Source organism: Canis lupus, chromosome 1, assembly GCF_011100685.1.
Source record: "Canis lupus familiaris isolate Mischka breed German Shepherd chromosome 1, alternate assembly UU_Cfam_GSD_1.0, whole genome shotgun sequence".
NCBI classification, from domain to species: Eukaryota; Metazoa; Chordata; class Mammalia; order Carnivora; family Canidae; genus Canis; species Canis lupus.
The window spans coordinates 75167982-75182566 of record NC_049222.1 but is presented as its reverse complement, the minus strand read 5'-3'; the positions used below and the strand labels follow the sequence as shown (position 1 = coordinate 75182566).

General features: G+C 42.2%; 1 protein-coding gene across 7 annotated transcripts in view; it reads left to right on the top strand.

The window, feature by feature from the left end:
- The window catches only part of NTRK2 (neurotrophic receptor tyrosine kinase 2), a 327349-nt gene that overhangs the window by 179998 nt on the left and 132766 nt on the right, over positions 1–14585 (top strand). For 5 of the 7 annotated variants that reach the window (XM_038526948.1, XM_038526949.1, XM_038526952.1 and 2 more), the window contains one exon: positions 3778–3966. In XM_038526948.1, the coding sequence (XP_038382876.1) occupies positions 3778–3966 (189 nt within the window). Of the gene's footprint in view, positions 1–3777; positions 3967–8050; positions 14000–14585 lie in introns of those variants that run through there. The other 2 variants (XM_038526954.1, XM_038526953.1) reach the window with 1 other exon arrangement.

Sequence of the window (14585 nt, the reverse complement as noted above, 5' to 3'; positions counted from 1 at the left end):
TCCCCTTCCCTTAAAGACATTGTTGGTCTTGAGAGAAGGAAATCCTTTCCCCAGATGACCTTCAGCAGTTCTTATTATTAGAAAACAAGCATAAGACTTAGAAATGTCTGGAAGTCTGGGGGTGCCCAGGTGACACAGTCAGTCGAGCATCTGACTCTGTGGATTCAGCTCAGGTTGTGATCTCAGGGTTAGGAGATCAAGAGCCCCACGTGGCACTCTGTGCTCACTTCAGGGTCTGCTTAGGATTCTCTCCTCCTCTCCCTCTGCCCCTCCCCCCACTTGCTCTCTAAAGTAAATAAATCTTAAAAAAAAAAAAAAAGTCTGTAAGTCAGATGTGCAGAATACATTACCAAGCAGCTCTGTTGAAAGAAAAATGCTTCTTTGCACCTGAGACATATTAAAATAAAAATGGGCTAAAAACGTTTCCAGGCATAGCTCATATTTGTCAGCTCAGTAATTAGAACTACCCCCCTCCCAAACTTAGCAAGTTGTACATACCCGGCAATTTAAAACTTTTTATTAATGTTATAAGACATTTTTTTCAAACCTTCATATGAATTTCTTATAACCCACTGTGATGTGCCCCTGACTCTTCTGCTGTCTTTTTGTGGTGTCTCCTTGAGCTGGTGCACAGACACACAATGACACATCCCGTGATAGGCGCAGACAGCCTGCTGTCAAATTATATAGACATTCATTGTCCCTGCTGAGAGCTTTCCCCCTACCTAACTTTGCTGTGCTCCATTAGATCAAAATGTTCACAGAAAAATGGGCTGAATCCCTGCAACCTTGCCAGCCATATCAATCTTCCAGGATTTAGAATATCAGTGATGAAGAAAATAGCACTTGAATTAATATTTGCTTGATAAATTGTGGAGGTTTGTATGTTGCTCAGATTTGTCAACAGTAACCTTCTGGCAAAGTGAAAAGGCTTTTGAAGAATTGCCTCTGGTGCTTTATACCACTTTCATGCTTACCTTTTTACCCGCTTCCCCTCTCCCCAACCGAAAGCCCATTCCCTCGGGCTTTGTTACCTCAGAATTGGGGGTTTTCCAAGGGAAGGAAAGGGTGTCCTTTGGTGGAAGAAGAAAAGCAAAGAGAAAGCTTCTTGCTGCAATTCTGTAAGGGCACCACTGTATACATGGTGGATGATTTAGAGCCCAGATTCCTGGAGGCATCTCAGCATTGCCTTCTAGATGGCAGCTTCCTCCAAAGTGATTAGATGCTATAGGAATGCTGATAGCCTGACCTGGGCCCCGGGGAGAGTCACAGAAGGAAGCAACGCATTCTCATCATTGCAAGGGCTCTGGAAACAAGTACCGCTGGCCTTCTGACAACACGTGGAGTATTGGAACATGACAGCTCCTGCATTCCTGGGGGTAAACGTTGAGAAATGTGCGACCTTGATTGCACACCCCTGGGGGCGCAGGCAGTAGCGCGCTTTGGTAACCTCAGAGTGGGGCGGGAGCAGCTGTGCCAGGAACACAGTGAGGGTGCCAGTGGTGGGAAGGCTTTACTGGCAAGATGCAGAAACCCTAACATAACACATTTCCATTTTCCATCTCTGGGTTTAAGCTCTGGGTGATCTAGGCTTGTCAGGAAGCAAATCATAAAACAGGGATGGTGAAGGAGATTGGAAAGAACTTGTCTGTATAGCTATTCTTGGCAGAATTTCCACTCTTTACTAATGCTGGTGAGCTAGGCACAGGACACAACCAGCGAGATTGCTTTTGCTTTGAGTGTTCTACAGATTCTAAATTGGCTGTGTGAGGACTTGTTTGCAGAATTAAGCCAGAGTGTATCATTAAAGACAACTGAAATGCACATCCCCTTGAGAAGACGCTTTAAAAAATTACCTATAATAGCAGCTGGCTGCCTCCTGCATAGTTTGCTTAAGATTCAGCTAGCTGGGGTATGTCCAATTGTTATCACTGCAAACTGGGATAATCCCCTTCTGAGGCAGAAAATGAATCTTGGAGGTCGGGGGATGGATTATCAGTATCTTTCATAGGGGGCTCAAAAATGCATGACACAATGACTTTTGTCTTTGGAATTGCCGTGCTTCTCACTGAAATCATTAACTGAGAAGGAAAGGGGAGAGAAGGATGGAGGTGTGGAAACATGTATGCTGGGTGGTTGGATGAAGGCACAATCCCTTGCTCAGCAAGTAGCAATTCAGGCTTTTCTTCCACTGGTACACAGTTGCCTTGATTGATACTTGATTCTGTCTTTTGTTTTTCCTCCTTATCTTTCCTCCCTGTGTTTCTCTTGGCTTCTGCCAGTGGTTGTGGGCAGTGGTCTGCTTCTGTGAGAACCTGCAGCCACTCAGTACACTGCAGAAACACGTGTACTATATGTCAAGGGAGGTTGTCGACTTCTCACCTACAGAGTGTGTATCATGAGCCAGCGAGACCTTAAATTGTTTCAAAGTGTTCACATAGACCTTTAGCATCCATTGTGCATCCAGTTTTGTTTGCACACATTATGGGTTTAGTAGTCAGTGAATACATTGTTTAGACAATACACAGTAGATCACATTTATGGGCATATGCATTCTTAGACTCAAGACTAGAAAGTCTAAGTCTTGTGTGAAAAATGCTATGGTTATTGCATTAGTATAAAGACATCCATAGAATGATCTACAAATAAGATTAGGGGTAAAGGCAAAGCAGGCAACTTTGCTGTGGGATTGACCCATTATTTTCATGAAAGCATTTTATAGGCAAAAGTGTCATTGCTATCAGGGTATGCAGAAAGTGAAACATTAGTAATAGGACCATCCAGTGTAATTTTAGTCCACCAGTTAGAAGTTTATTTCGTAATACCTAAAAGCAATTCATGCTCATGAAGCACATTTAAATTTATAATACTCTTTGCTATCACTAGTATCATAAAATAACAGATATTCTTTTGCACATTTTATGAATGTAAGTGGACATAGGGGTACAAAAAAGTAAGTGACTTGTCCAAAGAGTGGAGAAAGGCACTCAGGTGTTTGAACTGCTAGTATGCCTTTCAGTATATGGTGACATGGCAATCCTGCATTCATGCTGGGAGTTTCAATGAGAGAGTGTTCTAAAGCTGTTCAGAGAACAGAAAGCAAAGCTGCATATTAACTTACCGGAGAAGGAAGTCAAGACATTGGAACCTTCACACATTGCTAATGGGAATAGAAATGGTGCAGCTACTTTGGAAAACAGTTTGGCAGTTCCTCAAAATGTTAAACATAGAGCTACCACATGACCCAAAAATTCTACCCAGGAGAAATGAAAATGTATGTCTCCACAAAAACTTGTACACAGAGGTTCAAAGCAATATTGTGGACATCGGTCAAAATGTGGAAACATCTGAATGCCCATCAGTGGATGAATGGATTAACAGAATGTAGCATATCATACAATGGAATATTATTGGCAATAAAAAGGAATAAAGTAATGACGCATGCTGCAACATGAATGAAGCTTAAAAGCATGCTGAGTAAAAGCAGTGTGTTCCAAAAGATCACATATGATTGCAATCATATGAAATGTCCAGAATAAATCTATAGAGACAGAAAGTAAATTTGTAGATGCCTGGGGCTAGGAGTGGGGATCCTGGGAAATAATTGCTAATTAGGATGTTGAAAATCTCCTAAAATCACATGGTGATGGCTACACCATTTTCTGAATATACTGAAAACCACTGAATTGTACACTTTAAATGGGTGAACTTAGTGTGTGTGAATTATAGCTCAAAAGGCATTAAAATTATAGAATATGTATTTTTTTCCATCTCCAGGCCCAGCTTCAGTTATCAGCAATGATGATGACTCTGCCAGCCCCCTCCACCACATCTCCAATGGGAGTAACACCCCATCATCTTCAGAGGGCGGCCCCGATGCCGTCATCATTGGAATGACCAAGATCCCTGTCATTGAAAATCCCCAGTACTTTGGCATCACCAACAGTCAGCTCAAGCCAGACACATGTAAGTACAGCTGTTTATACTTAATGGCCTGGAGCTTCATAGCTGAATCAATCAGCGTGTTTATCAGAATGGCTGACAAGGATGACTGAGGGGAGGGGGCAGTGAAATGTCTGAGAATTCCGGGGGCTTTGGGGCTATGGAATGGATCCTTTATTTTGCTGTTCATGGAATTCTCAGGGTGTGTGTCCTTCTGGGCTTGGAACTGTGGACAGATACTGACTTTTCTCGGGATCCATTTTCCAAAACCATTTGTCACCATGAAGTTGGAATCAAGGCATGCTTATCTTGAAAAAGATAGAGACAGAAACCAGAAGTATTATTAGGCTGCATATTCATCAGTTACAATAGACAGGCAATTGGTGGGTTTTAAATTTGATTTATTGAAAGTTATGAAAACATACAGCATTGATAGGAAGGTGCTGTGTTGCACACAGGGGATATCAATTCAGGTAAATCGGTATTCTTTGTTCAGTCCTTGTTCCCAGCATGAGATTTGTTGTCATGCCACAATAGCAAAAAGACATCACAACAGATGATGTGCATATTAAGTGCAGTGATCTATACTACTCAGAACCAAATTCACCTATTAGCTTCTGTTGAGAAACTTGAGATTTCTCTCAGGGACTCTTACCCTATCTTTAGAGCCATTGCTCAAATATAAAAAGCAGAGCGCAGCTCTGTTTTGTTATGGAAAACAAAAAATAAAACCACAGTGGACAGACAGGCTTATGCCATTGGAACCACAGGCCTTTCATCATATATAAATGAAGGGGCTGTGAAGGCTAGAACATCAGGTGGCCTAGGTCCCAGGGGTTCACCTGACACTGATGAATGGGCACCTTCTGTTTTTATTCCACCTGAAATACTGTACTTCTATCTTGCCTCAGAAGTAAGGTAGGAAAATTACAAAGTTAGAGAATGACTAACTTTGGAGTTAGCCTCCAAACTGATTTCTGACTAAGAGAACTCTCCAAATAAAGGGGCTTAGCAATGAGTATCTTTTCATACATAAGGAAACACCTATAATTTCCTCCTATTCATTCAAATTTACCCCAAGTTATGGTGAATATTGGATTTTAATATAACCATTAGGAATAACAATATTATGAGCTTCTAAGGTGTGAGACGGGACCCCACCATAGAATTCAGCTGAATATGCAATATGACAAGATAAATAGAATAGCATAGATGAGGAATATTGAGCTCCTTGAAATAAAAAGTTTTTGTTTAAAAAAGAAAAGCTTTTGTTTGAAATCAAGGCACTATTAATCCTAATATCATCATTATGGTGTGAACAAGAGGTATGGAGGCTCTGCTTAGAATGTGTGCATTCTTTATAGAGATAAGCATCTTCCAAAGGTCCTTGAAATACTCTACATGCCTAACAGTCAAATATTGAATAAGGCAAAGCATGGTACTATGATGGGAGAATCTGTCATCATGTTGATTGTGCTCCCTAGAGTCTTTTGACCCCTCTGTCACCACTAATACCAGGCTCTGTGATATACTTCAGGTAGCCCAAGGCTGTATCATAATTGAGGTTGACAAAAATCAATGTATCCTCAAAAGTTTGTTCTTCTTTGTTGACAGGGAAATATAAGGCTGAATAATCAAGTAGATAGCATCAGCCCAATACATCCAATAAGAGAAAATGAACCAATGAGCAAGAAAGCAAACAAACAAATGAGAACCAAAAAGAAAGTGGACTAAGTGGCTGCTCAGTCTGTAGTTGTATCTGGAAGTGCTTTCAGCCCTCAGATATCTCACGGAAACTTTCTCAAGGTGGTTTCCTTAGTCTAGAGTCCATGGGGATTTTTTCAAAGGTTTTTAATTACACATTTTGGTTATTTTGGAAGAGTCTTGGTTTTGTGGCTCAGCCACTCTATGTCACTGCTACTTAAAAGGCATGGGAAGCAAGTTTAGGAGACTTGTAGCCTCCCCTCAGTTTCTGTACTCCACCAGAGGGCTCTAGACCACTGATTCTCCATTTGACACTCCCTTCCTTATAAAGTCTTGCAGGGCCCTTTCTGGGCTCAGTGTTCTCAGTCACTCACAGTATCTTATATCAGAAGAAATTTTCTTTCTTCCAGGCATCAAGCTATATGCTCTTCCATAATCTTAAGAACACTTAACATCACATATCTTCTGTGAATCTTTTTCAAAGAAATGGGAACGAAGGAGCAATTTACTTCTTTCCTTGTCTTCATTCTTTCTTAAATGCCATTCTTTAGCCCATAATTTTTTCCTTTATCTTCAATGTATCTGTTGCTTCTTGTTAAGTCCTGAGTCTGACCACCCTTGTGTATGTGTTTCTATAGTCTTGTTTAGGTTAGATTGTAAGCTCCTAGAGAGCAGGAACTCTATCTGTTGAACTACTTCTTCATAACAAAGGACATGATGTACCTTTGCTGTTGGTCAGATGTTGACCAGATGTGGCTATGTATTACTGAAATATTAATTACCAACAGATTTATAGCAAGTAAAAATGAACCATAACCTTTTTCATTGGCTTTCCTCCTTATTAAACTTGCCTACATAGAGGTTTATTTGTTAGACATACTTTTTACAACATATTAGCCAATTTAACCAGAGTTAGATAACAATTTAGCAGAAATAAGCTTCTGACCCCCAAAACCCCCTTTTTTGATCATTCTAAATGTAGTTGTCCAGAAATTAAAATATTTAAAAATACATAGATCTGATATGCAGAGAGATTTACTGCTGTATGCCCATGAAATTTGGGAAACTTAGCCCTTTTTTTTAAAGATTTTATTTATTTATTTATTCATGAGAGACACAGGGGGGAGAGAGAGAGAGAGAGAGAGAGAGGCAGAGACACAGGCAGAGGCAGAAGCAGGCTCCATGCAGGGAGCCCGATGTGGGACTCGATCCCGGGTCTCCAGGATCACGCCCTGGGCTGAAGGCAGGCGCCAAACTGCTGAGCCACCCATGTGTCCCGGAAGCTTAGCATGAAATGAAGTGATTCCCATTGAATATTTTTACAAAATTATCTCCAAAGAACCTCTAAAGCAGGAGTTTTCCAAGAAGTTGGATGTGTTGCATTTGAAAAATGAATTTAAGAAGATCTTGGTAAAAGTTTAGAACTTTTACCACATACTTAGAGCAAAATACCCCATGGATAGTACACCACCAACCTCTGGACTCTGTGAGAGACATGGGCCATAAACCAGCATATTTACTTCTTTTTCCTAAGTCTACATGCTAGTCAAAAATGTTGGCTTTAGAATACATGTGTGATCTTACAAGGAATGGTCCCAGTCTTATTTCATTGAATTGTAAGAATCTAATATAGAAAGTGAAGTTCAATTCATTAAATATTTATTGACTACCCACAACACTTTTACAATGCTAAAGAACCAAGACTTAGTGAGGATGTTAGCATATTCTTTGCCCTCAGGGAGTCTTATTGGGAATAGCAGTGGTCACAGATATAATCATATAATCAAAGCACACTCTGATAGAATAGCTCAGAGCCTAGGTCCTAACCCCTAATTACCCATAGGATCAGGCAGGTCTTTTGAGAAACAGGCTGGGTCAGAAAGATGATGAAGGCCTTACTAGAACATGGGCCTACTATTACCAGATCCTCTCATTTTCCCAGCAAGAACGGCATTTATTATTTTTATATGAATTCCCTAAGATTTAAAACACTGCATTGGGATCAATAAATTTTATCAGTAAGAGTCAGAGTTGGTCCATAGTCCACCATCTGTATGTGACACCTGAGTTAGACCTTAAAGATCAATTAACACACCTTATTTTATAAACAAGGCCCAGAAGTGGCTTATCCAAAATGATACAGCCTCCCTGCTTGCATAGATTTGCTTTAAAAACGAAATAACAAACAAACAAACAGAATCAAACCAAATTGCTTTAAATGATGTGTAAGATCATTTAAGCGAAGGATGATAATAAATTCTATCCCCCAAAATATTCTTAGCAGCTATGTGAGTGGACTCATTTCAAAAGTCCAGAGATGGTTTGCAGGATTTTAGAGCAATCTGAACAGGGCTGAATTGCTCCCGAGCACTTTCCAATAGCAAGTCTGTCTACTTTATTGCAGGGCCCAGAGGTTCCCCCAAGACCGCCTGATAATAATTTGGTATTTGGAGGCTCCTATGTCACTGCAGGAACTAAAGGAGGCTAAATCCATACCTGATGAAGGAGAAGAGTTCTATGGTTATCTGCAAATTCTGGCCAGACAACATCTTGACGTCACTCCTTAGCTTCCATAACCTAGCCAAGCAAGAAGTTGCCTTCCAAAGAGAAAGCAGTGTGCTCTAATGACTAAGCCCTCAAAATGATATGCCACTTTAACTATAGACCCATCTCCTCGATCAATCAGGATGGCAAGATGGAGCTGAGGAGCTCAGCAACATCAAGTCTGGAGTTGGTCTTTAATTCAACTAGTCTGTGTAGACGTGTCTGAAAACCACGTCATCTGACAGCATGGGGTGGTTTCCCAGTAGGATTTACAAACTCGGCTCAAGGGCAGCCGTGTGCTATCCTCTCCTTGACTGCTGAGAAACATTTTGACAGGGTATACCGGAAACACACCTTCTGAGCTGAAAAAAAGAAAAGAAAGAAACACTAACCAGCAAAACCCCCGAATCATCCATCTTGGGTTCTTTTGAAGGGTGGGAATGCGTTACAGCTTCCCCTGCAAGAAAAACAAATGCTATAGACTTATTGTCATCCCCAAATGTGTGTCTTTCCTAGAGCAGCCTTGTAAATTAGCTAAGGTCCTAGGCCTGGGGCCAGAATTAAATTAGAACTGTCTCTAAATATGAACTGGGTGTGTCTGTCCTTGTAGCACATGCCCTCTGTGAGTATGTAGGGCTGTAACTCCCTGTGACAGATGTGTATGAAGAATTCTGACTTTTTCTCTTTGATTCTGTTTCCAATGAAAAGTGGATATTTATTGATTTCCTGCAGAGTGTGCCATACTTCCCCAGGTATTATAGTTCACATGTGTGTGTATGTGTGTGTATTCTCATCGGTTTCATGCTTATTAGGCAATTATGTAGATAAGCACAGATTCATAGACCAGCTAAGACTGGGGAAATAAGACATAATAAGGAGAGGGAGTGTTTTTAACTGTAGTTGGAAAGATCACACAGGGCACTCCTCCCTCTCCTCTTAACTGCCATACCCACACCATCATTGTGTTGCCAATAAGGGGAGGATTGGAGGTAATGTTTTAAACAGAGCTGCGGAGGTTTTGGACATATTTCCAATGTTACTTTGAGTCCACATGAGCACAGATTAAGAATTATGTCCAGGACTCCAGGAGCTCATTAGATCAAAGGATGAGAGTACTGAGAGTTTCCCGGGCTTCTCTTCAGACTTCACGACACCCTGTTTCCATGGGTCCTTTTGATGGTCAGGGACAGGATTTAAAGCCAGGAAGAAACAATTGCTTTAGCACTCTTCTCTATCTTTTGCCTATTAATTTTGTCTTCCAAAGTAGATTTTCTTCTAAGCATTTAATCGGCCAAGTAATAGCTGCTTTGGGAACTGTTTAAATCCCCTTGAAGGCTGTGACCTGCACTTTAAAAATAAGCTTAGCCCATTCTGCCCAGCATGAGTATTAGGATGGAGGGAGAATGCAGTTATTTTAGGATCTTTAGAAACTGCTTCATTTACAGCCCACTGGGTTGACAACTCATCCCTTGGGGGTCTCCGTGGCTCGAATGTGCAGGTCCCAGTGTAATTCTGTCTCCTTCTCGGTGCCATGGTTCCCCATGGCTAGCTAGAACAGCTGGATATCATATTCTCTTTTCAACTCCAGGGGAGATGGCAAGAAGCTATCAAATAATGCTTAAAAAAGCAACTTGAGTTTCTCAGAAGAAAGGAAATGAACACATGCTGCATAATTACATTTAAAATATAAGCCATGTTACAAATTCCACAGACATGAAGATTCGTTAGCAAATCAGTTTCAAGCACACTTACAACCGAGTAAGAGATAAGATGTCATTTTATTAGCCTTTGACCCCTGGGTGATATTATTTGTTCTCCAAAAAGAAACTCCAGCTGGTTATAGGATAACTGGACCTCCTAGAGAAACTACTCCATAAAGGCTAAAAAAGGGAAAATGAATATGAATTTAGGGGGAGACACTTGTAGTAGGATTCTCAGAACTGTTTTTACTTCCACCCCATTGACCAGTAAGATGGAACTACAGATGCCCCCCACATCAGATATTTTAGTCCAATTCCACCAAATCATCCATGATGTCCTGGAAGTATGCCAGCAGATGCAGGATCCTAATGCATTTGTTCTGGGCATTTTCCAAAGCCCATCCCTACTGGAGCGTGGGTACCAGCAAGATGAATCGAGTCAATCTGCCACCCCCATTTTGGTTTCCACTGGGTCACTCTTGCACATGCCAGCAGACTATGGACTGGGGCCCGCTCAGCAAACACAAATGCAGGAAAGCCTCTTATATTGCTGAGAAGCTCCTGCTACCCAGATGCTTCGAACAATTAAGTGCTCCCTATGGTTAAGCAGAGATGGCACAATGAGAGTTCTTCTGGGATATGACACTCAATCCTATATGGCAGCTTTTATAACAGAGAGCAGGCTTTCTCTTTGTGAAGTGTAGATTTTTCTCTGTCTTTACTCATTCTGCCAGGCCGAGGGTAACCCACCATGGCTGAGCTTCTTTTTAGATCACCCATAGTCTGAGAATCCATGTTCTCTTTATGTTCACTGATGTTGTAGTTGGCTGTTTGTTTGAGCTTGGGAGTTGTCACTTTTCTTGAAGAGTGGTAAGATGCATTTGCTTCATACCACAGACAGGAAAGAATTGGAGGAAGAACTGCTTCTTCGTTCAGCCTGATAGCCAAGCACAAAGGCCTTTTTGCTGCTAGGGCTCAGCTCTAAGTGGGAGCCCCCTTGGGGATCCATGTTAGATCCCTGCTGCCCTCTGTCTGAGCCTGCTCCCTTTTGCTGAGAGAAGGCTGTGTCTTTCTGAATGGTTGGCCTCCTCAAAAAGGGGAAAATTAGAAGGCAGTATTTGTGCTTAAAGGGAAAAGGAATGTCGGTATTATAGTGACTGCCAGGACTAAGGCTGTTCCTAGGAACAGGACAGTCCCAGGAAAAGCACAATGGATTGGTCACTCGAGGTGGTATAGGCCTGATGATTTCTGCTGATAAGACAGAATTAAGTCTTAATTACCTCAAGAGCCCTCAGGTGCTGTAAAATGAGGTACTTTAAAATATAAAAATAAATAATAGAGGTAATTCCAACAGTTAGAGATAGTGGCTGATAGAGATAGTGGCTGATATATTGGAAAATATATATAGTCTTGTGAATATCCTTTGAATGTGCTGTGATATAAAGTCTATTTTTGCCTCTGCCTTTATTTGTACTGGGCTTTGTTCATAGTTCTGTAGTAGTGGCTCACACTAGGTAGATCGTACTGGAAAGTCTGGAGGAGGCATGTTGGGTATATACTTCCAGTTTCTGATTTCCAATTTGCTTGGTGGTACCCAGAGGCTAAGCTAGGCTGGGCGGCCGAACATGGCTGGCCACTTCAGGCTGGTCTAGAGAAACCCTAAACCCAGAGGTGTTCGGTTCTCACATGCTGAGTGTCAGAGAGGAAATGAGGATGATGTCTCGAGCTGGGAAGATTCTGGAAGTCAGAGGCTCTTTGTTCTGCCAAGGCAATTTGATAGCTCAGGTTTAGGGTCAACACTTTCAATGACTCCAAATGTGGTTTATTGCTCAACTGAAGCAGGTGATAGATAACCTTTTGTCTCCTGGTTGTTGGCCCTGGCCACCGCATTCCTCTCAAGGACCTTAGTGCACTGAACCTTAAGGACCAGGCTGATTACATCTAGAATGTTTCTCATTATTTAGGAACTGCCTTTCTTCTACCCAGGATCCCCCATGCTGTGCAAGGGCCTCTGGTAAGTCAGAACTTCCCTTTAGTCATTCAGTCATACCTAAACTTGATGGAGTTAGTTGCCCAATGATCTCCAGATGTTTTATACTGAAAGGCTTCCTCTTCTGGTGACTCAGGCATGTAGGCCTGGACTGGCATTCTGGTGAGGGCACCTTTATCAATAGTATGACAGAAGTATGTCAGTGTTGGTATTAAGGTTGACAGATTCTAAAAAGGAGTTCAGAGTAGAGAGATTCCTGTGAATTGTAAGAGATTAGACTGGTGTGAGTTTGAACCAAAAGAGCGGTGGAGGGGGAGGGAGATTTCTAGAAAGAAAACAAAAAGCTAATGCCTAGTGTATAAATTATTCTTATCAGTTACTGTACATGCTATGAATATGTGTAGACATCAACATTCTCTATCCTGTTGCTACCATTTTGCACATTTATTTAACCATGCCTTTGACCGTGGTGTGTTATGGTGAAAACCAAGCTCATTATTAGGTAACGATGACATGCAGACTGAGTGCCATAGTTCTAATGTTCTAATAAAGTAGCTGATAGAGAGGGGACAGGATAAAATCCTATGCTATCTAATTGTATTGAAAGAGTTAGCCTCCGTATTAGGGAATGAATGCCCTTACTAGAGGAGATTGCATGATGCCTGCTTGTAAAATAAGCAGAGACAGTACCATGGAGCTGCCACCTGAGTTGTTTTCCTGCACGAATGGTGGATGCCCAAGTCCTCACACCCCTCATTCCCACCCCTGCTCCTGAGCAGGGTTCCTTGTTGGAGTAACAAAAGTTGGCCTTCAGTCTGTTGCTAAAAGAACAGTGAGAAATTCACTTGTTCCCTGGAGATGGGACTCAGATTTTTACCTTCTCTTCGTTGAGCACTAACTGGTCTTACAATGTCTCTATCCTAGTTTATTTGCTCCTTCAGAACCCCCTCTGCCCCTCTCACATGGCCACCCTCCCTCTTTGTCTGTGCGTGTTGGGGAATCAGGAACCAGGATGCTAATGATTACATCACTCCCAGGTTCCCGTTTCCATTGGTGCCATTTGCTGAAACCCACAGAAGCGGATGTGCAGCCATATCACTGCTTGAACTTATTTACAGAGGGCCGCTGGTTCCTTTACAAGAACCGTAACTTTGGGGGTGTTTCTTTCCTTCCTAAGAGATTTTGTTTGGAGTTGATGGTAAAATTCCTCTACTTGCATGTGCAGCTTGTTTTCCTTGAGCCCTACCTAGACTTTTCAACATTGATTTGGGAAGAGGAAAACACTCATTTCACTAGTAAGATATCAGTGATGGGTCACTCTGCCTTAGATTACTGAACTCCTGGGCCTGGGAAGGGAAACAATGGAAAGGTAGCAAAGGGAGTAATATTGTCCCTCACTTCCAGAATCACGCTTCTCTTTTGGACTCAGTATATGCTCTGCTTTTTCCTACATATCGCACCCCAAGTTCTAGTTGAAGTAGATCCTAGCCAGATTTGGGTTTGTTAGCTGATACATGGGTATGGTCCTTGGTGTTAACATCTCGGTGTTGTCTTTTGTTCTCTTGAAGAGATCTGTATTGTTGAGGGCCAAGCTTCTGTGTGAGGGCAGAGCTCTGGGAGGGGTTGTTGGGTGGGGGGTGAATTCATGTAGGCCCACATCCTCTTCCCATTTTGGAAGAAAGGGACTTGGGTGGATATGGATTCTGGTTCCATAGAAGATCTGGGTGTTGGAACCATCCACTCTGTGAGGTCTCCCTGCATCCCCACCATGGGCAGTGAGCCTCTGGCAGCTGGGCACCTGCTCACTGCCTTCCAGTGCTGGTCTCAGCCCTTCGGCCCTCCAATGCTGGATCACACTCTCTGTTGACTGCTACATCTTGTTCCACTCCATTTCCCTCTCTCCTTTGATGCAAGAGAGCAGACCTAAAACATGACTTGCATTCTTCTACTATGTTCAGAGACTCCAGGGCTTGTCTATGTATGAATGAACAATGAGGTCTGGAATTCTCCATTATATAGACATGTACATGGAATTGAGATCTGTTGTATTGGAATTTGTGATGTAGTTGATAATTCAGAGGCAAACACATATGCCAATAAAGACAAGTGTGAGACCCATGCTTCTGTTGCCTCCTTTTGTCACCTACCAATAATTATTCTTACATGGACTTGAGAATTGAGTATCGGGGTTCTGAAAAGCACCACAAATGGCTCCCTAGAAGTCCCCACTGGTTCCTGTGTAGGCCCCAAGCAGACTCTCTCTGCTTCCATGCAACTCCCTCTGTACCCAGACAGGGCCAGGACTAGGGTAAAGCAAGTGAGGGTCTCACGTAGGGCACAGAATTTAAGGGGGTACCAACAATCTCAGAAATCCAGATAAATAATATTTTCATGCCAAAATAAAGGACAAAAAAGATATGGGCACCTAGGGGACTCAGTTGGTTAAGTGTCCAACTCTTGATCTCAACTCAGGATCATGATCTCAGGATCATGAGTTCAGGCCCTGCATTGGGCTCCATGCTGGGCATGGAACCTACTTAAAAATAAAATAAAAAGGGGATCCCTAGGTGGTGCAGCGGTTTGGCGCCTGCCTTTGGCCCAGGGCGTGATCCTGGAGACCCGGGATCGAATCCCATATCGGGGTCCTGGTGCATGGAGCCTGCTTCTCCCTCTGCCTATGTCTCTGCCTCTCTCTCTGTGACTAT